General features: G+C 38.6%; 3 protein-coding genes across 5 annotated transcripts in view; 2 read left to right on the forward strand and 1 right to left on the reverse strand.

Annotated features, from left to right (window-relative positions):
- Positions 1–718: 718 nt before the first annotated feature.
- Positions 719–15,659, forward strand: LOC145493303 (uncharacterized). 2 transcript variants are annotated; one of them, XM_081472741.1, is made up of 6 exons: positions 719–1,035; positions 1,410–2,411; positions 4,206–4,487; positions 6,283–6,420; positions 8,803–9,184; positions 10,023–15,659. In XM_081472741.1, exons 2-6 carry the CDS (start codon positions 1,807–1,809, stop codon positions 11,508–11,510), a joined length of 2,895 nt encoding a protein of 964 aa, XP_081328867.1. In that variant the 5' UTR covers positions 719–1,035; positions 1,410–1,806; the 3' UTR covers positions 11,511–15,659. The 2 variants fall into 2 exon arrangements, with proteins under 2 accessions (XP_081328867.1, XP_081328868.1); XM_081472742.1 differs by lacking the exon at positions 719–1,035 and having other exon boundaries at positions 1,333–2,411.
- An 89-nt stretch (positions 15,660–15,748) lies between these two features.
- Positions 15,749–17,594, reverse strand: LOC145493382 (ubiquitin-ribosomal protein eL40 fusion protein). The gene is made up of 4 exons (XM_081472842.1): positions 17,456–17,594; positions 16,893–16,979; positions 16,360–16,462; positions 15,749–15,946 (listed from the first exon to the last, which is right to left on the reverse strand). The coding sequence occupies exons 1-4, from the start codon at positions 17,556–17,558 to the stop codon at positions 15,850–15,852; spliced, it is 390 nt and encodes a 129-aa protein (XP_081328968.1). The 5' UTR covers positions 17,559–17,594; the 3' UTR covers positions 15,749–15,849.
- Positions 17,595–17,678: 84 nt separating this feature from the next.
- LOC145493310 (integrator complex subunit 10-like) overlaps positions 17,679–25,993 on the forward strand; it is a 16,617-nt gene continuing 8,302 nt past the window's right edge. Inside the window, exons 1-15 of one of the 2 annotated variants that reach the window (XM_081472750.1) lie at positions 17,679–17,995; positions 18,266–18,333; positions 19,065–19,168; positions 19,466–19,522; positions 19,627–19,709; positions 20,029–20,110; positions 20,733–20,815; positions 21,346–21,614; positions 22,133–22,323; positions 22,525–22,630; positions 22,989–23,025; positions 23,764–23,833; positions 24,252–24,344; positions 24,700–24,782; positions 25,810–25,887. In XM_081472750.1, coding sequence (XP_081328876.1) covers positions 17,837–17,995; positions 18,266–18,333; positions 19,065–19,168; positions 19,466–19,522; positions 19,627–19,709; positions 20,029–20,110; positions 20,733–20,815; positions 21,346–21,614; positions 22,133–22,323; positions 22,525–22,630; positions 22,989–23,025; positions 23,764–23,833; positions 24,252–24,344; positions 24,700–24,782; positions 25,810–25,887 — 1,563 coding nt within the window. In that variant the 5' untranslated portion in view covers positions 17,679–17,836. The remainder of the gene's footprint in view (positions 17,996–18,265; positions 18,334–19,064; positions 19,169–19,465; positions 19,523–19,626; positions 19,710–20,028; positions 20,111–20,732; positions 20,816–21,345; positions 21,615–22,132; positions 22,324–22,524; positions 22,631–22,988; positions 23,026–23,763; positions 23,834–24,251; positions 24,345–24,699; positions 24,783–25,809; positions 25,888–25,993) is intronic. The other variant, XM_081472751.1, reaches the window with a different exon arrangement.

Raw genomic sequence — 25,993 nt, forward strand, 5'->3', positions numbered from 1 at the left:
CCCCCTTTTCGGTAAGCTTAAAAATTTGGCAAACCTTTGAACGGATAGATAACTCGGAGTTGTTTGTCAAAGAGGTGAAAGAGACTTTATTTCCTCCAGAAATGAACACAGGTCCGCTATCAATAAATCTGTACAAGAGTTAATATACCATGTTGATATTATCAAGAGTTTAGTGAGTTCTTTTTATAGCAGCCGTTCGCAATATTGTGATGGGGGAGGGGGGGGGGGGGAGGAATCACTCCCAGACGAATCGGGTGGGGGTGTGCGGCTCGCTTCCCAAAACCCTTAACTTATTTGAGACCAAAATCTGTGATTTTCCCTACCTTATTTATGACCTGACCTAAACTTTGATACCCCATTTCAGACCTGTCCCTTAAATCAGTACCCTGTTTCAGACCTGACTTATAATTAGTAACCTAGTTCAGATGCATTGTGGAGGGCTTTTGTTGATGGTCATCGTTAATGATGAAAAAGTAGCTTCTTCTAAAAAAAAAAAAACATACTGAATTCGAGACTAGAGTGCAAAAAACCATACCCTATTTGAAACCAAAATGGCCAATATCGATACCATACTTATGAACAAAACGGCTAAAAAACCATTCCGGTACCCTTTGGGGCCACACATACCTACATAGCCCACATAAGGGAGTACCCCCCCCCGGGTATTATGATACCGTGAAGTATGTGGTGGTGTTTCGCGTGGGAGTCGTGTTCGCGTGAGGCGTGTCCACTTCACTGATCAGTTTCCCAGCAAACACGCCTCTGTATTGACTTAGCCTTTGTTCGAGTAAATACCTGATAAATATTTACATGACACTCCTTATAGTAACTTCGTCTAATTTTAATTGTACACTAATCATCTTGCGCATTTGTGCGCGAAGTGCTCATTCCAGTATTTTGTAGTCTGGAGGAAATGAAGTATCGATCCTAAAAAAAACAGTCTTGAATAAGGTAGAACTCATTGCTCGGCACCTTGCACGGTATAAGAGTTACAACGGATCACTTTATCCGATCATCCACTCGAATTCCATCGAGGTAAGTTTTGATGTTTAAGTACTCTGCAATTCGGCGGTCAGATAAATAAAGTTAGACATCTATTTCAGTTTGCAAAGTAAGCTCATGATCAAACCTAAAATGAGTTGGAAATTTGTTGGTATGAAACACAGTCTATTCTGCGGGCAGTCTTGTTTGTTAATTAAGGTTTAATGTTATTTCTTTCAACTGTTATATAAAGTTTTCTCAAGATCAAAGAGCAAGTTTGCATAAGTGAAATTCATAGGTCAAACGTACTCAATCAACTGAACAGTCCATCAGCTTTTTCAATGTAATGGCCTCAGTGATTCCATACAATACATCATAGCAAAATTTAATAGTACGATTTCCAACCAAGAAACTGTGCTTTCTTTCAGCGTTGAGGTCCGTTGACATTTCCTGACGGAACCGACGTTAATGTTCTGGAAGAGTTTTTATTTTCAAAGGAAGCTCGCAGCCGTACAGACATCTACGTCATCACCAGGCTAAAGAAGGCGTTTATTCTTGAGTACATTGCTAGCCTCCGGCCGGAAACCGTCTGCTAAAAAAAGCCTGAGATCACCTTTCTTGAAATTATTTTATTTACTCACTTCAAGATCGGATATTCAGCCTAGTGAAAGTGGATGCGCGAAGACGCCAGACTGAACGACTTTCATCTGTTAGTTTCGGCACGTAAAATTCTCAGAGAGCATCTGGAAAACCCGAAGTAATCTGAATATTTGACGAAAACGTTAGATTCGTGGAATTATCGCACTTACAGAACTATCAACCGTCATGATTGGCTGTATGCTGCAACCACGTGACCAGCGACACAGTCGAACACGGAAATTGTCAAGCGACTGGCTCAAAATGGCCGTCAATGGTCCTCCCAGTCGAAGCACACGGTTCTTCACACGTTTACAAGACGCTTTAACTCATTGTGTAACCCCGCGTTTGCAGATCGACAGGAAAACTATCGAGAAAACATGGAAGCTGATGGACAAGGTGGTAAAGCATTGTCAAAACCAGCGGCTCTGCCTCAAGAACAGTCCTCCATATATTCTAGACATTCTCCCCGACACTTACCAACATTTGAAGTTGATTATTTCGAAGTACGAGGATAGAATGCACATTTTGAACGACTGCGAGTATTTTAGGATATACATAGAGAACCTCCTCAAGCAATCCAAGCTGGCGATCAAGCTTTTCAAGGAGGGAAAAGAGAAAATGTACGACGAAAACTCGACGTATCGACGAAGCTTGACAAAACTGAGTTTGGTCTTCAGCCATATGCTAGCCGAAGTGAAAGCAATATTTCCTCAAGGGACTTATATAGGCGACGGCTTCAGGATCACCAAGTATGATGCCGCTGAATTCTGGAGAAAGAATTTTGGAATCAAGTAGGTTCATGCTATGTTAATTTTTTTTGTTCGTTCTTATTGTTTTGATAATCGAAAGTGATCGACTATAGATGGTCGCTACGCACATAGTCATCACATCAGCTGCATAGAGGTCATTTACACAAGAAAGGTTTATCGCATCTCCTCGCGGGTGGTCAGAGCCGTCCTTCCCATTCTAAAGCGTTTCGGCTATTTTTTGAGTTTTTCAAAAGCGAAGAGTGAATTATCAACGTTTTTTAGATAATTGCGTGTCCGCTTTCCTTGCTGAATTAGGCATCGCCTTTGTTGGGCTTCCCTTCAACAGAATCACGAATAGGCTAGGGGGCTGTTTATTCAATAGCTTCCTTCCACCCTTCTATGAAAGCAAGTTAATGAACCCAAAATACACTCATGGGTTTTCCGTTTTCTTGTGTCATTGAAGACCTTAATTGTGCGTTTGATTCCTGTTCTGTGTTTATAAATATTACGTTGATTGCTTTTGTTTTGGTCTTCTAGATCTTCAAGGTGTTAAAACGCGAAAAATCCCGTCAGAATTTTTTTTACTAGACGCATCCAAGAAGACAAAAATTCGTTACGTCGCACCTTTAATTACTGCTTTGGAAATATCCGTTTCGTGTGTTTGGTTATTTTCTACTAGCATTGTAAACACTGGGTGTTATTTTTATATTTAGCATATTCATGAATCACCATACCGTATATTACCTTCCGTGGATTATATTGAACGCAGATATAATTGCACAGTAAAGTTTTGGAAGCCAAAAAATGGGGAGTGGTGTCTCTATTTCCTTCTTTTCCTCAAAACTGTAGAGGAAATTACTTTCTTTTGGTAACAGCAAGGAAATAATTTGTCCTGAAAATCATCAGTACAAGAACGTCAATAACCAACTTAAAGAAAAATATATTTTGGAAGTGAAATAAGTCATTAGATTATTTTTCATCACAGATGACACTTGAAATTATATGGAAAAGGCAATAAATAAATATGCTTCACATGTAATCAAATATGGCTTTAATTAGGTAGAGGTTTTAAGAAAATTCTTCCCTCTGTGTAAATTATTTTGGACCTATTTCAAAATTTGCTTACCATAACTGTGAATTGTACCCAGAACATTTATTATATATTTTTGAGATGTTTTTGAGAGAAATTTTTTGACACTTCATTTGATTGACAGTAAAATTGTACCCATCAATATTATCAGTGACAATATTAACACTATTGAAGACTTTGACAAAATACTAGTTTAACCCGCCAACCTGTATGAACTGGAAATGTGGTGTTTTTAAAACAAACTAGGAGATCCATGCTAAAACCGAGTTGTTCGTTTTAAAAGCAAAACATATTGCTGCAAAACAAAGGAACTAATTTGCTGCAGTTGAAATGCTATGGCCTGCTGCCAGGGCAATGTTGGCCAAAGAAATAATCTGTAGGTCAGATATAGTTGGCTGAATAAAAGATTACAGACAGAAACTGAACCAGGAAGTCTATTATGTGCTCTGGATAAATCACTCAAGTGGGTGTTATAGTTTATTGTGTTAACTATCCACTGGATAGATATGTATCTTTGGAGAGCACTGTCCAACTTATGCATGTAAACCAGGCCCACATGGAATAGCACTTCCTCTTGTCACTGTGTTGCTAACTGAAACTGGAATTAAACATAAATTGTTGCGGATGATCCTCCTGGTTCTCCAGATCCCTTAGGATGGAGCAAATACAACCTTTAAATTAATGCTGTGTTACATTTTTGCTGTAAATTTGCTCTAATTTGAATTTCTTTTCTGACTTTTGTTTAGCAAAACGACAGTGTCTTGGAAGCAATTTCGTCAAACTCTTCAGACAGTACACCATATCAGCTCGGGCTTGGAGGCAATGGCCTTGAAGTCAACAATAGATCTTACATGTAATGACCACATATCCATATTTGAGTACGATGTCTTCACAAGGCTGTTTCAACCATGGTCACATCTGCTTGTAAACTGGAATCTTCTTGCTGTGACGCACCCTGGTTATTGCGCTTTTATGACTTATGACGAAGTTAAAGCTAGGCTTTGTAAACATGTAGACAAACCAGGAAGGTCAGTCTTGTTGGAATCTATATTTTTCTTTAGCTAGAGTCTAAATTGGACAATAGTCCCCACCAGTTGAACTGTCTTGCACTACCATTCCAGCATAACCAAACAAGGATGAGAGAACATGTATATACAATACACAAGCAAGGTTTAAACTTGACAACAGTAGCTGGGAGTTTGACAAGAGTCTATGGCCTCATGCAAGTGTTTGCAGGCAATCAAGAGATAGTTAGATTGGGAACTCACAGACATCGTCATCCTTGTTTAGCCATGTTTTGCAGATGGATAATCTACATTTTAAAGTATCCCTTCTTTTGGAGTCTTTCTGAATTGTCCTTTTAAGGTGGCGCCCTATAGTTTTACGATCGCATGTGCGCTGAGGACAAAAGCTCAAGTAATCTGTGCGCGCTCGAAGGAAAACGTCAGTGTTTTTCGATATTTTATTACGTCAACATGAGCACAACAAGCAAAACTGACAGTGAATTTTCTCGCATTTCCTTCGGTGAAATTCCGTAAAAGTTGGCAGATTGGTAGTAAATGTTTTACTTAAGTCGGAGCTCATTTTTCAGGAAAATCTATAAGACCAGTTTTCTCGCAGCAGTAAAAGACGTAAATTTGCAAACATCGAAAAACCTGCCTTTACAAACCCTACTTTTTTCGTCTTTAAAATTCGTATCCCGCAGGAAGCGATATGCTGTGAAAATTTGGGAACATTTCACCGAAGGAAATTCAAGAAAATCGCAAGTAAAGCCATGAAAAAGTAAAAAAACATATTTGTTTGGGCATTTATAATTCAAGACTAAAACCAATAATTTTAACAGAGATAATAGTAAAACACTATTTAATCATTGCTTATTACGTGTAATTAGTTTGAGAGAACTGGGTGTAAAAACGAATGCAAAAACGGCATTCAAAACATAACACTTGACCACGCAATGCCATAAATGATTACCCTATGGAGCCACCTTAAGTATAGGTTTCCTGTTTATGAATTTCGATGCGAGTAATGCCTTATAAAGAAGAGGAATACAATGCATTGAAAAATGCACTTTTCAGCTAATCAACATGGTGTAATTGGACTGCATTTTATTTGCATCTTTAAATGATAGTCATGGCACTGAGCTGCAGAATGTAAACCTGAGCTTCTTCTTGTGTAGTTAAATTTCATGTCGCACCCAACAAGTTCTTTCAAATGTCACCAAATTATGCAAAGTAGTTTCTACTTCTTCCTCTTGGCTGGCATACCAAATGACCAAACTTCAGTTGGACTTTATGATGGACACAATCATCGGCATTAAGAGTTCTCAAAACATCAATACACTTTAGTAAACATTGGCTGCATTTCAAAGAAATTTGATCTTAGTTCAAATCTTAACCAGACTGGCGAACTTTTTTTGTTGTATAGTTGCACTTATGAGTCATTGTCCCATCCACATACAAACATTTAAATAGAAATCGTGTACAGTGTTTCTAACGAGTTATAGAAACATGAGTGGAAGTTTGGGAGAACAAGAAATGCTGTGGGAATGCGAGCTGAGTGGTGAGTGTTTCCACAGCTTTTTTGAGTTCTGCCAAACTTCCAGGAGTGTTTCAATAACTCATTTGAAGCACAGTGAACATGTTTTCTATTTCTTTTAGAAAATTCCATGTTGAAAAAAGAAAACAACTTGTTTACTTTGATCATCAAAACATAAATTCTCTTTCCTCACCCCAACATTGCATCAACAGCTTGTGCTATTAGTTTTGCATTGCTATTGAGTCATAGAAACATGATTTTAAACCAATCTTTGTTTGTTCACAGTTACATCTTCAGATTGAGCTGCACAAGACTTGGCCAGTGGGCTATTGGATACGTAACACCAGAGCACACAATTCTTCAAACCATTCCTCAGAACAAGTCACTATGTCAGGCGCTGTTAGATGGAGCAAGGGAGGGATAGTGAGTATCGTGGTGATTTCAATTTATTGTTGTATTTTCTGGTAGTAGTTATGTCAAACAGCAATGCTATACTCGTACATGTGTTGGCCATATTGGCCAAGCACACTTGGATACCCAAACTGACGTTTGCACAGAATAGGGGAAAGGAGAGTGAACGAGTGTAATTTGTGTACTCAGATTAATTACAGGATATGTTTTAAACTTATGTAACTTCTTTAAACACTTAAGTAGCTAATGTCAGCTGGTAGTTGATTCTGTATAGTAAGATAAAAGACAGAAATTATTCCCAGGCGGTTCTGAGTCCTCTTTGAGGACAAAATTAATTGTATGTATTTTTAGGACGCTCCTTTAAAGTGCACCTAACCCCCAAAATTTTTTTCGCTAGAACGAATGTACTTATTATTTGAAATAGTTCTGCGAAAAAATTTTTGAATTCTGTTAAATCCTCGATTTTCTGTGCCACAACGAAATCTCAAAAATAGCTCCAAAACACCGCCATTTTGTTTCACGACCGAGTTTGAGGAGAATGGGTCCAGCGGCTGTTGTGACATCTACCCAGGAAGGTTGGATATCTCATTTCCTCTCATTTCCTTCAGGATGGTGCAATACACATTCAAAAAGTGTACAGAAACGCCTTCCAGAGGTGCTATCGGCTGTTGCAGCAATATTCCAGATTTAAAGAAAGATATACTGTACAATTTACTGACGATGATCGGCTAATGGTGCAATAAAGACGTAAACGATGGTTGATTTTGACGAACCGAAACAAGCGAACTGAATCTGTGAGAACCATTGAAGAACTCTTGCTGGAATTTGTTCCGCAGACTTTCGAACGCTATTTTCATAAATTTTTTGCTTAAAGCTAACCAGCGATTTGTAGAAATACTACCTACAACCTATATCTTCCAATCCTGCAGTATTTATAACATAACTGGCAAAGTTGTGTGATCCGGTCATGATCAAGAAGCGTTATACTGATATGTAAATAGATCGCAACTGTACACCGCTAACCGACACTTATTTCTCTTTCGATTTAGATGAAAGTTGAAGATTAATCCTCTAGAATTACATGATAACAAAATTGTTAGACTCACAGAGTTTTTCGAAGGTTTGGAAACCAGCAGTGTGACAAAGATTCTGTGCAATAGCGTCGAAAATATGACCGCGTAACATTATCTGCGGACCGCTTAGGGAACACATCCTTTTCGCTTATCCGACGAATTTCACTGCAAACTTTGAGGACAATTTACATTGGTTATTTGGAGTTATGACTTAAAACGTGTGACAATGTGAAATCGGTAATTGTATGAAATGTTTCCTTCCGCCTTGCTTCCCGCAGATTCAAAAATACAGGTCCAAACAATACGATTTTCAATCGATCAAAGCCAATGTTTTGGAGGCCATCAAGTCTCGAAAACTGCAACACGTACGTCGCTCTTATAAACATGAAGCATTCAACGGAAAGTAAAACACAAACTGGATTTAACAGAACCTTGACAAAATACATTCGCGGTAAGGACAAATGTAAACGGGTTATAAACACGTGTGGGAATCTTATGTTTAGTTGACGAAATTACCATGCAAAGCAGTCCTTGAGTTTTCTTTCCTGCTTTTCGTTTGCCTGCTCCTCCACTTTGTATCTAGCTTTCCATTCCTAATATACAAGCAGCTCATCCGCAAAGACGTCTTCCCCGTCGTCGCTTGAAATATTGTAAATTGCTCTCAAAGCTCTAAGCAGTGAGTTCACAGTTGTCGAACGTGCTCGATCGAAGTTTATTTCGGAGCCTTCCGAATCGAAACTTAACTCTGACTCCAGTGACGAAAAAGAAATGATTCTGAGACAAAACTTGAACGTTTAGTCCCAAAATACATCGAAACGATTAGTTTTGCGTTCTATTTTCTCAAGCAAATACAGAGAGTTGACTGAGGCGCTATTGTGTTTGGTTCCTGGGTAGACGTCATCAGGTACCGCCGCCCCAGACTCCCTAAAATGTGGTCGTGAAACACTTAATCACGACTTTGAAAGGGCATAGAAAATCGAGGATTCAACCAAATTCAAAAATTTCTGCGCCCAAATGCTTCAAATAAAGTCTAGATTTGTTTTAGCGAAAAAAAAATTTGGGGGTTAGGTGCACTTTAAGGTCACTCGCCAAGATAAGAAATACTGTTGAAATTAAGTTTCCATTCTAGATATTTGTAAGGAGAAAATTAAAAGAGTGCCTGAGATCAAATTTTGACAAATCAAATTTTCATTGTGCAATTCTGACAATATTCAACTACACCACACAATTCCATCCACATCCTCAAAGATGATTAGTTCAGTCAAAGAGGTTACAAATAACCACAAAATTGGTTCTTGATTAATGTTTTATCTTTGCTCAGCTACCTGTACCCAGATGGAAAATCAACCAATCCTGATGTCAGCCATCATCTGATCACTCCCCCTGACGAGCATGTTACTGTAACAGAGGAGCAGTATGAGCTCTACTGTGAGATGGGCTCCACTTTTCAGCTTTGCAAGATTTGTGCCGAGAATAATAAAGATGTGCGGTTGGAGCCCTGTGGTCATTTAATGTGTCACCTTTGCTTAGAACAGTGGCAAGAGACCGGTGGCGAGGGCTGTCCATTTTGCCGTTCTGAAATCAAAGACATGCAGACCATTGTAGTGGATCCATTTGTGCCACACCTTGAACAGGAAATGTCACCTAGTAACTCTACTGACAGCCAAGACCACCTTGACTTTGAAGAAGATGAAATTATGGAGGTTAGAATAACTACATCAGTATCTTTTTTTTACTTCTAAATTCCTGGATTTCTTTGTAAATACCTCTTACTAACCGAGATTGAGGTCCGTATCGTAAGTTAGGGACCCGGTTTTTCCCCTTCGATTTATGGCCCAAGTGCTTAAGAACACTTTGTGATATATCGCAAAACATTTTGGCAACAAAAACAGCTTTGAATTTTAGCGTGCCATACAGTAGGATACGACCCTCTAAATTGACCAGTTCACAGCATGTGTAGTAACTGCGAGATATATTATTGGACATTATTTTCTACATTAAATCTCTTTTTATTTTGGATGAGCAAACTCATTAGTTTCTAAAGTAACAATTCTACTTCAGCAGTGGGCAAGTGAAATGCTAGGCTTCCCAGCTATTATCAACTTGACGTTTGATAAAGGTAGATTTACAGCTTTTCAGTTTGTGAAGCTGACATTTTGAGCAAAATGTCAACATCACAAACCAACTTCAGTGGCTAATTTACCTTCAATTTGATAAGTAGGTAGTAAGTGTTTTCCGGCAGCTTATGAACAATTTAAATGGAACAAACTTAGATACCTTGCATATCTGTAGGCTGGACAATCTCCTGGGCTAAATCCCCTTGGTTGATAGTAGCTATTGTCATAGGAGCTTTTAGGTCATTTTGGAATAGATTTATAATGTAAATAAATGTTACATCCTTGACAGTCTATACGATTTAGAAGATACCAGTATGTGCGACTTGTACCTGTCTGTCTGTCTGTCTGTCTGTCTGTCTGTCCATTCATCCATTGATTTATCTGTGAATCTAACTACATGTATTAATGGTCATAACATTCTCAGGATCCAAGTCAGTGGGTGCCAGTGACAGAAGCGAGAGTTTATTCTTCTCAACAAAGTGGAACATATCCACATTTACAGCAGGAGAACAACAATGAGCAGTCCAGGTCTGCAGAAGATGCGCCCCCGCCCTTGCCACAGAGACGAAACCATATGCTTGGCCTGCAGTCACCCACCTCCCCAACTCTGGTAGTAACACATGCATCACCATTTGGTTCTCCTAGGACCTCCTCAAGGTCCTCGCCACGACATTCACCATGGAACTCTCCAAGGAACTCTCCCAGAAACTCACCGAGAAATTCTCCATTAGCATCCCCAAATGTCTCGCCACATTCTTCACCTCTGACCTCTCCATGTGGCTCACCACATAACTCTCCTGCGCAGTTGCGCAAGGGACGCCGACCACCACCCCCAGCCAACTCAGATGAAGACAGCCCTCCTGCAGTGCCAGAAAGACGATACAAACACAGAGGTGGTAGTTTAGAGAATAAGGAGAATAAAAATGGATCTGCTGGTGTGAAGCATGAACTCAACAGAAGGGACACGATTGGGTATGCAGACATTGATGCTGCTAATGTGGTGAATGAGCCTTATAGTCCGCAACAATCAAATAAAACAAACTATGCTGAGCTAGCTTATCCTGTTCCAGAGAGCCCTGAGCTTGAAAGCAGGGAAGAAAGTAGGTCAAATGAAAACATGTTTGCTGAAATTTGTCCAAATGAAGAAAAAAGCTCGTACGATTTCCCTCTTCCTATTCTGTCAGACAGAGGGCATTCACACGATAAGACACCTGGTAAGAAGAATGGTTTAGAAGATGATTCGAGCAACTTGCAATCAGTTGCAGACCCTTTTGCTGATGACCCATTTGTATCAGCAGGTAAATCAAAATTTGCTCACTTTGATGACGATTTTGTAAAGGGGCCACTGGTAGTGGAATTGCCACCACCAGGGCGTTCACAAAGCTATCATTCTGGCGCACCGCGTCAAGTTCACATGAATAAAGACAAAAATCCACCTCCTGCAAGGACCTTCACCAAGGCAAGATCCACTGATGATGTGCTCGATGATGCTACATATTCTAATGTTCAAAGAGGCAGCAGTAGAACTGCTGTCCAAAATAATGACTTTGAGTCCAACAGAAATTCTGCTGCAGACATTGTTCACAATAGGACTTCGCGCCCAGCACTTATTTCTCGCAACAGTTGGGCAGGAGCAGAAGCAAAAAGCTTCAGCAATCCGACATATGGTACACAGGGCTTTGACCCAAGTAAGTTGGAAGCACAAGATAGTCACAGGCCACCACGTTCCAGGCGTCCAGATGAAGATCCAAACATTGACGACATGCAGTTTTATGAAGAAGATTTTACAATTCTTCAAGCACAAGGTTACACTCGAGATGAGATCACCCGGGCACTGATTGTCGCTGAGAACAATTTTGCTATGGCAAGGAAAATTCTGCGTGAATTTTCCCAAGGTACGAGGAAGCTCTGAATAGTATTTGCAGTGAAACAATCACGTTAGGATGTGGTGGGAAGCGTCTGCAATAAAGCTGTAAAAGATGATCTTACTGTCAGACTGAAAACATTTCTGAATTTGATACAATGAACTCTGGTGAGCTGTTCGGTAATCATGCAGATTTTGTGGACAATAATAATTTTAAAAATGACAAGCTCTGTTGCAGTTTCAACTTTCATGTGAAGACTTTATTAGGCTAGCACTGTGAATGTAAGCCGTATCGGTATACAGCCCATAACCTTTTAAGTCCCAAGGACTGCTAAGTATGAATTTCTCCAGGTATTATTTTACCAATCTAACCTACAGGCCATTAACATTGAGAAGTTAGTATCAAAGGAAAGTTGTCTTACAGTACAGTGAAGTGTGGTATACTATTGGCAGTAGTTTTATCAAGTTTGGAATTCTTTTCAACATTCTGTCAAGATTCATTTGATGTTTTCATTAAGGGCTGGACATCAGACAAATTGACCAGCTGTGAGGACAATTTCTCCGCCTAATTTGACCATTTAGCAGAAAGTTGTTCTTGTAAAGAAGTTCCGTTCAAATAGTTTTGCCCACCTGTGAAAACCAGTTACTCTCCTGCTGAAAATGTTATTGAAACCCCTGGATTAACTCATCAAAATGTGAGAAACGGGTGGACAGAGTTTTCATAACAGCATGCCTCTGACATGCTGGTTCCATTTTTAAATTCTAAGTCAACCGGGACTCATTCAAAAATTGTTAAAAAGATGCCAAAATTCATCATTGGAATTGTGTATGGCTCACTTCACTGCATTGTGAACATTCTCCTTCCTAGTTCTATATTAAAAGAAAATGATAATGGCTACTAGCAGGGGGAAATAAATTGCATGTTGACAATAATATCGGGTTAAGAAATTTTGGAACTGATGGTGACACAAGATTACAATAAAACCTAATTGCCAGACATCCTCCAACCTTCACATAATATCAATAATTATTATTAGTGTGCATAATAGCAGAGAGAATTTCAAAATTTTGGAAATTTTCTTTCAGGGCTGTAAAAAGAAATGATTACCAACTTTTTGTTGTATTTGCTTGAGCAACAAAATGTTTGAGACTCCCCACCCCTCAGAGTAACCAGTAACCTTCCATTCGGTGGGGGGTGTGGATATTTTTTGGAACTGCACAACTGGTAAAAATTCTTTGTGCCACGAATGTAGAATATGACAAGTGAACAGGTTTCAATGGCTGTAGTTTGGTCATATGTATGCCTGGCAATCAATTATATTCTATCAACAGAATTCAATTTTATAAGTCAGAAATTTCTTTTTTCTTCAAGTCTCAACATGTTGTTTTTTAGAATCAATTTTTCTGTGTTAATTAAATGGATATTGCTTGATTCAATTTCTATAAGATTTAAGTCAAAGGTGATATGATTTTAAAGTTGTGGAAATCAAAAAAATCAATAGAAGCATGTGGTAAATGCTTATTATTATTATTGTTAATATTATTACTACTAATTTTTAGAACAGGAAGTTTTCTGTGTTATGCAATTCTAAGGTGTTCCAAACATTTCAAGGCTTTTAAATACTGTTAGATTGGGGATACTTTTAACCATATTGTATGTTTTAGCTCTGATTTTGTGTTAAAACACTTAGTAATGTAATCATCTACCATTGATTATACAAGAGTCCCACTCTATCTGTTGCATTTTTGACAACAGATGCCCCCTTCCCTTCCTTAATTCATCCTTGCTTTTGATGCAAGACTTATATTTGACCTGTAGAATTGTGTTAAGATGAAGCAGTCCATGATTAGTTGTTGTTTGTTTCAATTGTTTATTTCATTATTGTTATGTTCAAGTATCAGCCAGTAGACACCAAATAGATCTAATATGTCCTATGTTACATGCTGAAAAATTCACCACCAAGCCTTGTTTGCACAAAGTTTTCTCAAACTTGTGGCATCTTCAAGTTGTTTTCATGTGTGTGTGTGTTCTTTTCATCTTTGCTGCTTTGAGAATTTGTTCGTGACTAAATTTGAAATTTGCATTTTCAAACAGAGGCTTGGTGGTGCTTTGGGCTAGTGTGATGCCATCATGCAAAAGGGCTGTTCTGTGGAGCATCATTAATACAATTATATGGAATAATGTTGTTTGGGTCAAATATTGAGAATCTGAGGAGGAAATTGAACAGTCGGTAAAAGCCAACGTAACATGTAGGTAGAGATGGTCTCTTCATGTTCTGATGCTCCAGCTGTTCAGGTTAAATATTCTGTGGGACTTTTTCAAATCAATGTTACTAGTGCCTAGAATAGAGAATATTTTTGTAGATAGATGGCAATGTGTACAGTATAATGTTGAAATCACCAGTGATAGATTGTTACCTTTAACACAAAAATACAAAGCTGTATTTTAAGAACAGTATTTAATTTAATGAAGTAGAAAATGTCAACAGCGATTCATTGTAATATATGATCTTGAGAATTTTGCATTTACCTAGAGATTTAATCTGTTACTGAAGTAGCTGTATCAGGCTAAGCTGGTTTCCTTTAGAAACCAAAATCATTAAATTATGATGAAAATAGTCACTTTGTATCATTCTCTGGACTTGCAAAAGTTGCCACAGGTCAGGAAATGCAGGGAAATGCAGGGATGTCTGGCAGTCTTATTTTAAGTCAGGGAAAATATTAAGCCACGACAGTGGCTTAACAAAGGGAGAAAGAACTGTTTCAGATTCTCTCCCTGTTTTTTTAGCTTTAGAAGGTACACCTTTACCCTGCCCCCCCCCCCCCCCCCCCCCTCTCTGGTAATCTCTTATTTGGCCAATATTGGGGCATGCCACTGGATAGGGTATGGTATTTGGGCCTGGTTGTGCTGAACAGGGTATACAATAATTATTTTACTTCCATCTGTCCTAACCAGACAATATCAGTCCAAGATCAAATATGTCAACCAGTCTTTATAGGGTCATCAGTGAACATCAGATCATTTTCAGGACAAGAGTTATATGCTCTTGTTGTGGGTATCCTTTAATTTAAATTATTTTTCCACTCAATCAGTATCATAACAAGCACATACTGACAGAGTAGTTCATCCTGGTCGGTCTAGATTCCTTGTGTTGGGTATCGTGATGACAGGAATTGACATCACTCGGGATGGGGCTTTTAGAGAGTTAGGATTTCAAACCCTCAGCAGTACCCCTATACCCAAACATGGGTCAAGTACCCCCCTCCCTGCCTTCATTGAGCACTGGACATTTCATTCAGTCAGAGAAAACTGTATTTTGGGTGAGTGCAATTGATAGTGTAAGTATTGTTGTTAGCCTTCCCACATTGTCCTGGGTGCATGTATCGTGATGTACACAGGACAATACATGTTATTGAACTAGCATGAATTCTCTATGGAATGGTAATTTTGTTTTTGGAAAAAGAATAAATTCTAAAAGATGACCCATTCTTGTTCAACACATGCAAAAATTCAGCATTAATTTACATTTTCAGGTTGCTTTAGTCCAGACATGATGATCAATAATGTCAGTGAGTGGTTAATCTATAGCCAAACATTTTGTGGCCTATCTATTGGTCATGGACCACATTGATTATTCAGTGACATAATTTTACCCATCGATTAGTCATTGATAACACATCACATATATTATTCTGCTGCACATCTACTATGATTTTCCTGCAACAGGGAGATGAAAAAGAAAAGCATAGACAAAATTCTCTGCCTTACTGAGAATGGCCCAGAGGCCATTCCATGCCCAGAAAAGTATTGATTTCCTTTTTGCAAGGAGCTCCCAGTTGAAAGTATTTCTTTTGAAGACAATTTCACAACTCCGTGAAACGATACCAACTGTGAAGGACATTAGGCAAGAAAGTTTGCATATCTGGTCTGCCAAACTTCAAATGATTAACAACGAATCATGCAATGTTTGAAACCATTATGCAGGGCTCGAAAAAAACTTGAATTCCAGCTGGCCATTGTGACAAGTAGTTCTCAAATTTGGCTTGCCCTGGGCAAGTTTTAGTTTGCTCTCTTAATGCTTCAGACAGCAGAGAACTTGCCTGATTCCTTGCTCATTGGGCAAGTGTGAACTGAATGAGAGCTACTTGCCCAGAAGGAAAATCTACTTATCCCAGACAACTTGATGACACTTTTTTTGAGCCCTGCCATTAACATTTAGATCATGTTTTTTTTTGTGACATGTTAAAGCTTAGATGCAAATGATGGTAATCAAGCAAATTTGAGATATACACAGACACCATTATGGTTTTATAGCTTATTTATTGCCAAGTTTAGATCAACATCATTGACATCCAAGCTCCACACTACAATTAAGCAATGGGGGAGTTAGCCCTTAAGCTTCTTCTTTGGCCTCAAGTTGTTACTGTGTCCACACTTCTTCTTGCGACAATTGACAGCACGGGGGTGCAGACGGGCATAACACCTGAATGGAAGGCAAAATATAATCACTGTGGAATACTTGCTATCTTATTGTAGCTTGTAGCCCATTTCTTCTGCACATTGTTTAGGTCCGACCTATGTTGGATGTGGCCCAACCAGTTACCATGATTTACATCAGCCCAGTGGCCATAAAAATAATTCTATTTAACAGGGCCTTTGCAAACAGAAAGGAAAAAAAAAAAAAGAGAACTGCCAAAGCCCCTCGCTGAAAACCAGTGGCAAACGTAGATCGTGTTCTTGAGTACTACACCTAAACAATTTCTTAAGGAAAGCGAGAAAAACAGAATTACTTGAATAGCTGTTCTACACAAGTTGTACACATACAAAATAAACATTGTACTATCATAAGGCAGCAAGAACAGTAAAAAGAAATTACAATTGTTTCAGAAGACATACTTCCTGCAGATCATTTTGTCACAGTTGTATTTCTGTGCCAATAAACGCAAACTGGGTTCAATAACACCACCACGCAGCCTCAACACAAGGTGAAGAGTGGATTCTGTTGATGGAGAAAAATAAATTGAGAGTTGTTATTAAAGGACTATAACTGGCAGTTATGATATCATAAGTGAAATGTTGCCATATCAGGGGTTTCATTAATGTTTTCAGCAGGAGGGAAACTGGGTTTTGCAGGCAAGCAAATTTTTTTTTGAACTGAACTTTTTTTTATCAGAGCAAAATTCCACTACATGGTCAAACCAGGCAACCGAAATTGGCCTTACAGCTGGTCAATTTTTTCCGTCCCCTACCCTTAGTGAAACCCCTGCCATATTGTATTGTAACCTGTACATGAGTTTCATAGATACTTGACACTCATTGTTTGAGTCTACAAACAAAGGGTTAATCAAGGATTGTAACAATTATACCTCAAGGTTTCTACTTATGCTCTTCTTATGCTTAAATTGGGAGAGCTGATTATCATAGCTTGCCTTTCTGTATGTTGTAATCAGAAAGTGTTCTGCCATCTTCCAGTTGCTTGCCCGCAAAAATGAGTCGCTGCTGATCAGGAGGAATACCTAAAGAGAAGAAGAGGGAGTTGGTTAGTATTTAATAAAACGAACAGTTTAAAACAAAGAGCCAACTTTTCACATTACAATTCTGTCAAACGTGCATTATACTAAGCACACAACAGATTATTGCATGGCTTGGATGTTTACACTAAGCAACATTTTGTGGAACTTGTAAAACAAAATTACAAGACAGGTTTCACGAATTATTTCCTAGTACATTAAACAGCTTCAGACATCTACATGTACTAACAGTATAAACTTTAAGCTAATGAAGTGACCACATTATTCACCAGCATTTCACAAAAAAATTAAGATTTGTTTACAAAGTTGACATTTTTCAGCAGCATGAATTTTAAATTTCAGTCTTCTGATTGCCCTTGTTTAAATCACTTGCAAAACGAACAAAATGTTCCTCCACCGATACAGGCCAACGCAGTTTGACAGTAGATAAAAAATAACTTAATGTGTTAAAGATATTCTACCTTCCTTATCCTGGATTTTAGTTTTCACATTTTCGATGGAATCTGAAGGTTCCACCTCAAGGGTGATAGTCTTCCCTGTAAGGGTTTTCACAAAGATCTGCATGGTCGGTGAAGACCTGGAAAAAAAGCAGCGGCATCTTATCAGTTGTAGTTCAATTCCTAAAAGATATCTACGCCGAAAAACTCATATTTCTCGTAGTTTTGTAAATGTAATTCGAAGAATCATCCGCCATGTTACCTCGTGTCTTTGGGGAAAGAGGAAGAGGAATGCGGGGCGGCCGCAAAGTAGTTAAGGGGTTCTATGCGCCCGCAATGGTCTTACCATACCACCAACTATTTATGTACGTCGTGTAATATGCACTGTAAGCTATTCGAATCAATATGGCCGCCGAAGAAGATGCGACCATGGCTGATGTCGATTGTTCAACCCAGTGGTTAGTTGAAAGAGCTAGACAAAGTCTTAAAGAAAACAATCCTTATGAAGCCAAAGCGTGGCTTATAACTGCTAAGACTTTATATCCCAAAGATTTTGGACTTCAGGTGAGCTTACAGTGTGCAGTGTTCATCTGTGTGTTCATGTACTAGGTGCAAAGACAGCTGTACAATGTTCTCATACTCTCTGAAATGTTTGTTGAATATTCTCCTTTATGCTTTCATACATTTCTTTATATATTTATTCCTGAGTTTTAGACAGCATATTGCGGTAAATTTTCCTTTTATATGATTAATTCTTTCATTACTTGATATTGTTTGTGACAAAATCACAGGAAAGTTTTGGGGTACTTGCTCATTCTATTCATTTTTTTTTAGTATGAGGCTTACACTATTGAAAGAAATGCTGAGAGAGTTCAGGAGTCAGCCAACCTTTTCTACATCATGTAAGTTTTCTATGAGAGAAAATAACCTAGGGGGTGGATTTAGATTTTAAACTTTTCAGGGGCAAATCGAGGATTATTCTTATGAGGGGGTGCACCACTAAGGACTGGTGAGGTAAACAAATTTTAAAAGCGAACACGAAGAAGAAGGATTTCTGGGGGGGGGAGTGTCCCCCTGCACCCCCCTAGATCCGTGTCTACCTTTTTAGATTTTGGATTCATGGGTCTTGTACACTGGGTCCCACAATGTTTTTGTTTTGCATGATCTGTGAGTGGCAAAGCCATGATTTTGAGTCCAGTTGGCAAAGCAGTTGTGGTGTGGGAAACCATTCACCACATATCACGCTATAGCAGGTGCACTCCTACTCAGGAAAGAAAAATAAAACCTCTGGCACCCAGGTTATGGGTCCCAGAAACATTTTGATCTGTTCTCAAAGTCTCTGTTTTGTGCATTTCTTGCTGTCTGAGAGTCTAGAGTATTTAAGTCACTGTCTTGATTTTTTAAAAAGGTGTCTTGGCATCTCAACAAGCATCAGATTTTATCACCAACCCCTGTCCCCAAGTTACATTTAAACTCTCTTGTAAGCCCTAGGCAGGGCTGTCATTAAGTTTTGATTCATCTGAAGCCTTGATCTTCACACCCATAACAAACTTGTTACTTTATGGGTGAATTGTACATATCAACTACAGTCAACTACAGTTGTTTTGCATATTATTATTTTGATAAATTTTAGGTTTGAGCAGTTTCCAGACAGCAACATACTTTGGAAGGAAGTAGCAAGCTTCACTGATGCCCTTGAAAGTGAGGTCACGGACCAACATGGAAAATTTTTGACAGGTATATAAATAGATGTGAGAAGCATATTGGGAGGTTATTACTCATATCAGCCCTACAGAAAAAAAAAAACAGTGAGGCTTATATTGGCAATAGTAATTTAATCAAATATCCCAGACTGATATTTTTAAATTTTCTGTTATATGGAGTAGTCATAAGTGAACAGAGTGGCTCAAGTTACCTCTGTCTCTCTTTGAAAGAGTCTATGAATTTCTTTGAGAGTTTTTTTAGGTTTTTCTTTATAGTTTTGAGATACAATGAAAACATTTAAAACCTGTTAATTTGATGATTTCTCTCCAGACATGTTTAGCAGTCTTCCACAGCATGCCCAGCGAGAAATACTTCTCAAGGCAGCAGGTGGGTGGTGTTAAAGGAGCCTAAGGTCCAGTTGTGCCTTGTTAGATGATCTTGACATAATTTTTTTGTAATATTTCTTCACCATGACTATGTATGTGTATTAGGGAGATGCAAAGATTGTATTGAGAAATGCAGGATGATGTTACTGTTGATGAGAAGATTTCCTGATGTGATTCCAAAGAATGGGGTATTTATTTAATTAATTATTTTATTTAGAGCAGTTTACAATTGACTGTCGTAAAACCAGAATTAAACCAATCACCCACCAGTTAGACTACTCAGCCAATCTCAAATCGTAGTAAAACCAAAACTGAAGTAATTACCTGATAACTTTTGATGTTCAATAATTGAAAACAGTTCTACTGATTGAAGCTTGTTTTTAATTAATAATAAATTATTGTTTTATTAACCTTATTAATATACTTAAGAATTTATGGATTAACATTATTGTACTGATCAATGCATATTTTATATATTTAATCAAACATTACTTTTTTTTGCTTGAGGTTGCCTTGACCGAGATGTTAATTGATGCTGAAAACTCTGAGTATCCAGATGCTCCTGTAAATCCTTATAGAAAGTTGTTAGGTATGAAGCCATTGCAACCTCTCTGTCTTAAACTAACTTACGGACTTTTTTTCACCAACTTTGTATTTTTTTGCAATATGGGTGCAAGACCTGAAGATCAGTCATGACTGATAAGTGAATAATGAAAGCAGCATCCACATGATAAATGTGCAGTGGAGTAGAGAAAGGATTAGACAGACTGCACATTATTTAAAATCATTCCATCTAGGGTTTTTTTTTAGAATCCAAACTTAGTTTTTCTGTTTCTATTTATGGTATCATGTTTTGCAGGCTTTTATTTGATACAGTCGAACCCCTATTAAGTGGCAACCTATTAAACAGCCACCCCTATTAGGCAGCTAGTAATCAAAGTCCCAATGATGGCTTTTCTATAGTTTTTGCCTTTATTAAGCGGCCAGCCCCTTTTAAGTGGCCACTTTCCCCAAGGTTGGTTGTTTTATAGAGGTTTGACTGTAGTTTGAATACAGTCATGTTGTTTGGTTTACCTTGAAAAGAAATGTTCTTGCAAGGAAAAAATGGCAAGATCTGATATCTTTTCGGTTGACAACATGACATCAACAGTACAATATGACAGCATTATGGCGAGCATATTAATCACTTCAAGTGTGTTGCTGCTTTTCAGTCTGTGATGTTTTGCCTCATTTGCTGGCTAGTGATAACATGGCTGTTGATACTTCATCTGCAAATGTTAGTCAAGATGATGAGGTTTGTGGTTTGTGAAATATTTTCAATTCCCTTAACCCAACATTTCCTTTCAAAGGAACCTCAAAAATGTTGTCATTGCAAGTAACTCAGACTACCATAGAATTCAAATGAAAAGACATCATATAACTAAACAACCTCAATGAAGTTGGATTAATCTATCAAGATGTGTCAAGAACTATATATTTCAGCTACACCAAGAAGCTAAGTACACAACATGAAACTAATAGGTTTATTTTGGCAGCTTGAACATCCTCACCTGCATTAGCTGGAGTAAAGATCACATGTATAACAAAGAAGAATAACATACTTGAAAATAAATGCTCACACGAAAATAAAAAATAACATAAGCTAGAAGGGGGGTCAGTGCAGAATGATTTCACATGTGATATCCTTCAAATAGTCCTCCCTTCAACCCATGCTGCAATTGACTAGCCCCAATCTCCACTACTGCTCTTGTACCACAGAAATATTGCATTTCTGACTAATTCATATTCACTCAAACACCAAAACTTCCATGTTTTGTTACCCAGGACTGTGCACCAGGCATCTCTCTTCCTCAAGTATACAAGTGGCTGGAGTTATCCATTCATTTCTATGTCTCGTGCGCCACTGCCCACAACTTCCTGTCTGAGAATTCTGATGCTCAACATGGCATTATAGACACAAGCATTGTAGCTGAGGTGCTGGACGGAAAGGGCCCCTGGGTTTCCCTACATGAGGTGTTTTACCTAACAGCACAAAAGTGTGGCTGGGTGGAGATCTGTAGAATTCACGACAGGCTTGATCCCAAAAAGTACAGGTATGGGCCATGGAACTCTCACCCAGGGGGATAGGGGGTACTCCCAAATGAAAAGGTTGGGGATACTTGTTGGAAGATTTGAATTAAACACCTAAAGGAGATGAATCTGGGAGTGGTTTGAGCTTTTTTCCTACCCCTAAGAGGTGCCACTATAATGGAAATGACCACGTTTTTTTTTTTAATTTCTTCGAGTGCACCCCAGAAGGTACTTTGATTGCTTCAAATAGTTCCATTTTGCCTTGAACACCCTAAGTGACACCAAAATCTTTCATTTTTACCACTAAGTGAAATTCCAAGCATCCCTGACTTTTTTCGTAAGGCACTGAGAACGCAGAAAGAGATGTACCCTAGTTAGCCTTTTTAGACACAGGTATACTTCAAAAAGTAAAACACAATACATGTGAAAAGTCCTGTTGGCTCGTGTAGTCTGTATTCATACTTTACTAGCTACTAAAACAATTAAAGCTTGATTATGATACTGACTTGTTAATTGAATGGTTAACAATCACTTATTGCAGAAGCAGCAATGACCATTGGGCTAGCATATCAGAACTACACTACAAACTGAAGAGGATGTCAAAACATAGCTTAGAAGAGGGCACAGAGGAGGAGATGATAGAGGAAACAGGGGTCATGTTTGCCGCTATTATCTTGTTTCTACAGACAGTCTGGGAATACTGTCGTGTTGTCAATAGACTTGACTTAGTGTGTAAGTACAGATTGATCAGCCAGTAATTTTCTGCAAGTACTGATAATTTAGTTATGTAACTGTATGTCACAGATTATAAATGCTTACGTTCTGACTGAAATTTGAACAAAAAGTTCCTCTGAGACTGGTATACATAAGAGGATTTCACGACACTTTGACCAGCAGGAGTGTATACTCACTGTGTAAATTGTTTTTCTCCAACAGCTTCCTCTGGTTTAGTATTTCCTTTAGTTCTCATAGAGGACAGTGTGAATGAAAATCATCAAAGCAATGCATCAAGCAACTCAGCTGGAGGAGGTAGCAATAGGTAGGGATACAGAGGCTGCAACAATCACATGACTGTCTTAATACATAACACATATGCCACAAATATACCATAAATGTTGTTACTTCTCCCTGCTTAATGCCAGTGGTAAGGAAAGAATGGCCTCAAAACAGTTCTCTGTTTTCCAGTATCAAATAAATTTCACAGCATGCGACTGTAAATTTGTTTTTTAATTGTCCTGGACATCAACAAACAAATCAACAGATACATTTAGTCTGAGAATTCAAAGAGAACTGCCAAACTGGAAACACTAACTGCCTGTCTGAAAATTACAAAAATAAAGGTGTGATTTATTGTCTGAATGTTTTTCTTTTCTTTTTTCTTTTCTTACCATTTGTAGTCCAGCACCAAAGAAGAAAAAAAGGAAACTGGCATCTGTAAGTATGATAATATTTTCTTGAATATCTTGATGAACTTCGAATTGTTTGGAAATGTAGCCAAACACTTTCTTGAGTGTTTGATATATCTTCTGAATCAAAACTAAAGCTAAGGAGAAAATTGAAAAATGTAATCATAAAAATCTAATATGCTAATTTAAATCAGATGTCTCAACACCACGGTCACGGTCATGATCTCCTTTGTCATGACGAGTTTGAGAACAGCTGATCCAACATGGCAGAATGCAGGGGGTAACTAGACTGCGAGCAGTCTCTCTTTTGCCTGAAAATCTGTGGGGAGGAAGGCAGAGAAGAATGCAACACAAGAGAGTGGTCATGAGTGTCCAAGCTTGAAATTAGGCTCGATTACCAGCTGAACTCTTGGGGAGGAATGTAGACCGGACTCAAGAAAGTGGCGGAAATTGAGCCTAGCTTGAATTGCGAAGCTGCAAACCGCAACTAGCGTTACTCATGGTCTGCAGCATCACTGTGCTCCGGTCGTATGTCACGCTCTTCATCATGCTTGCACGTTCTTTTGTTATGTGTTCTTCTCCAGGGATGTTGTAGTAAAAGAGAGACTGCTCACAATCTAGGGAGTAACCTGTGATGGACTAGCATGCCATCCAGGGGGGAGTAACTTCTTCATGCCATCAGCTACTGCTTACTTTATAGACATTTATAGAAACTTTGTCTTTTAGCCATCAGACCTCAAATGAATGCCTCCTTCCATCTTTGCAGGGTAGGCCTGGCTCTCCTGGGAAAGATGATAGTAAGAACAAGCAACCTGCAAACATTATAATAGACAAAAGTGAGTTATGATGCATAAATTATGTAATGAAGCAAAAGTTCTCTGGGTGGTGAGGTAATGGTGGACTTATCCAGTAGAAGATTCCAGAGATCACAGGTTTGAACCTGGTAAGGTCTGTTGTGTCCTGTTCTGGAAAGTTCTTACCAGGCCCCTCTCTGCCCATGATCATAGGAGGGACTGGAGAGAGGATGTGTGCTCTTGTAGATGGGTAGTCACCTGACTTCATCACTTTACCAAAACTTCTTAAAACGTTATTGAAAGCAGCAACATTGAACACTGGAGCCAAGCGGGAGGTTTGAAGGAAATTTAGATTTGAAGGGATAGAAATTTCTTTATAAGTAAGATTCAGTTGAATAGCTTTCACATTACATTGTAGTTACCATTATAATAATATCTCTTTTTCTGGATTCTCGAGTAGATTGTGGTTCAGTCAGTCAAAACCTTTCAGATGACTTCACTGTTTCTGTGGAGGCGTGGCATCTTCTAAACACACACACCGACTATAAAAACGGTACGCTTTGACAAAATTTCTTTAAGTGGTTATGTTAGCTAACATCGTTGCAATATAGAGAGAGACAGAACTGATTTCTGACCCTAGACGATGGGTGTAGCTCCAACAAAACAAGCAAAGTGAAGACTGGGACATCATTTATATAATTATAGAAAATGATTCGGGGCGGATTCTGTGTCGGAGAGGGTTTATGTCTGAGAGGAACCTCCATATGGAAGAGGCAGGGAGCGCATAAACATTATTACCATGAACTCTGGGTGCACGAGTTTCGTACGTAACTAAATTAGAGAGCTCCCCAAGCTACATTACTTTCAATAGTCAATCAAAAGTTTTTTAAACTTTTTTGTGTTGTTAGATTTTACACGTCTGTTAGATGAGTGGGAAGTTGACCAGTGGAACTGGATGGGAACCTTTGAAGTGGACAGACTTATTTATAAGGTAGTACTATTACAACCCCACTCATTGCCTAACATTCGCTCGCCGCCAACCTTGCACTTCAGTTTGAAAGCAATTTTGCTCGTCAGAAAAACTAAAAAAACGAGAGCTGACATCATCTGCCTCTCAAATAGCATCTTCCAGGCGTTCAGTTAGTTGGCGCAAAGCGCGAAAAAATGGCGGAGCGGAAAAAGGAAAGAGAGGCTTATTGCGCCATTTTTCGCGCTGCACTAACTGAAAGCTCAACTGTTTCCTGACTGTAGCGATGACGGTGAAGCTAGGTAGAGTGTAGATTCCGCAACAGATGCTACCTCTCAAAGCGAAAGCTTTCGTCGACTCTCAAAAAGAAATCTTTTACACAAAGGTCCATAAAAATGGAACATGAGAGTTTGTGATCAAACGTGACCGAGCAAAACTTGTCAACTTTCATTTTCTGTTGATTCCAACTTTAACACGTCATGCTGCTTTTGCTCAAGATCAGTTTAACTAAACGTCAACAACTTTTTCACCTCTTTATTGGGTTCCTCATTGCTTGGCCAATCAAAAGCAAATATGTTTGGAGACGGACAGCTTTTTTTGGCCGCTTTTAACAAAATAAACTACCCCATACTTGCATTGGGTAGTTATTTATCAAGCAGAAACCGTTATTCATCCTTTGTACAACCGCAACCGTACGCCACAAGGTGACAACTATGTTACAATTATGGAAATGATTATTTGCTCTAAATTGCTTTTCATAGAAGTATTCTTTGTTTTTTTGGTGAGGGGGGGGGGGGGGGGAGGGGAATCATAGAGTAACACAGTAGTACATGAAGAAAAAAAAGGGAAACAAGCGTAGCTCCATTAGAAAGTTAGTCTTGTGGTCTGTCTCCAAGATTACGTCAAATTCTCAACGTTTTTTTGTCAAATTTGCAAGTTTAAGGACTGCTATGTGCTAACTGACGGGCTATAGGACTACTTTGATTTAATTGTGAAAGGTGGTGAACTCATCTGATGTTTCTTATTTTATCCTCCGGTGTAATAATTGTAGGGAAAATACAAGAAGGCTGTGGAATTTCTTCAGGAACAAAAGCGTTCCTTGGAAAAGGATGCCTCGGCAAACCAAGAGGTATGCATGTTAAATGACACAGCTTGAAAATCGTGAGTCTGGGTTCTAGAAGTTTTCAAAGTATCACGCGACAAAACTGCCAGATAACATGATAAGTAGATTATCT

This window comes from Orbicella franksi, chromosome 7 (genome assembly GCF_964199315.1).
Source record: "Orbicella franksi chromosome 7, jaOrbFran1.1, whole genome shotgun sequence".
Lineage (NCBI taxonomy): Eukaryota > Metazoa > Cnidaria > Anthozoa > Scleractinia > Merulinidae > Orbicella > Orbicella franksi.

Bases quoted from the DNA above. Each gene is read 5' to 3' on its own strand.
- LOC145493303 (XM_081472741.1), top strand. From the start codon at position 1,807: ATGATTGGCTGTATGCTGCAACCACGTGACCAGCGACACAGTCGAACA. The intron at 2,412-4,205 runs GTAGGTTCATGC...ACTTTTGTTTAG, and splicing joins AGAAAGAATTTTGGAATCAA to CAAAACGACAGTGTCTTGGA. The intron at 6,421-8,802 runs GTGAGTATCGTG...ATCTTTGCTCAG, and splicing joins GATGGAGCAAGGGAGGGATA to CTACCTGTACCCAGATGGAA.
- LOC145493382 (XM_081472842.1), bottom strand. From the start codon at position 17,558: ATGCAGATCTTTGTGAAAACCCTTACAGGGAAGACTATCACCCTTGAG. The intron at 16,980-17,455 runs GTAGAATATCTT...TCTTCTCTTTAG, and splicing joins TAAAATCCAGGATAAGGAAG to GTATTCCTCCTGATCAGCAG. The intron at 16,463-16,892 runs GCAAGCTATGAT...CTCCATCAACAG, and splicing joins TGATTACAACATACAGAAAG to AATCCACTCTTCACCTTGTG.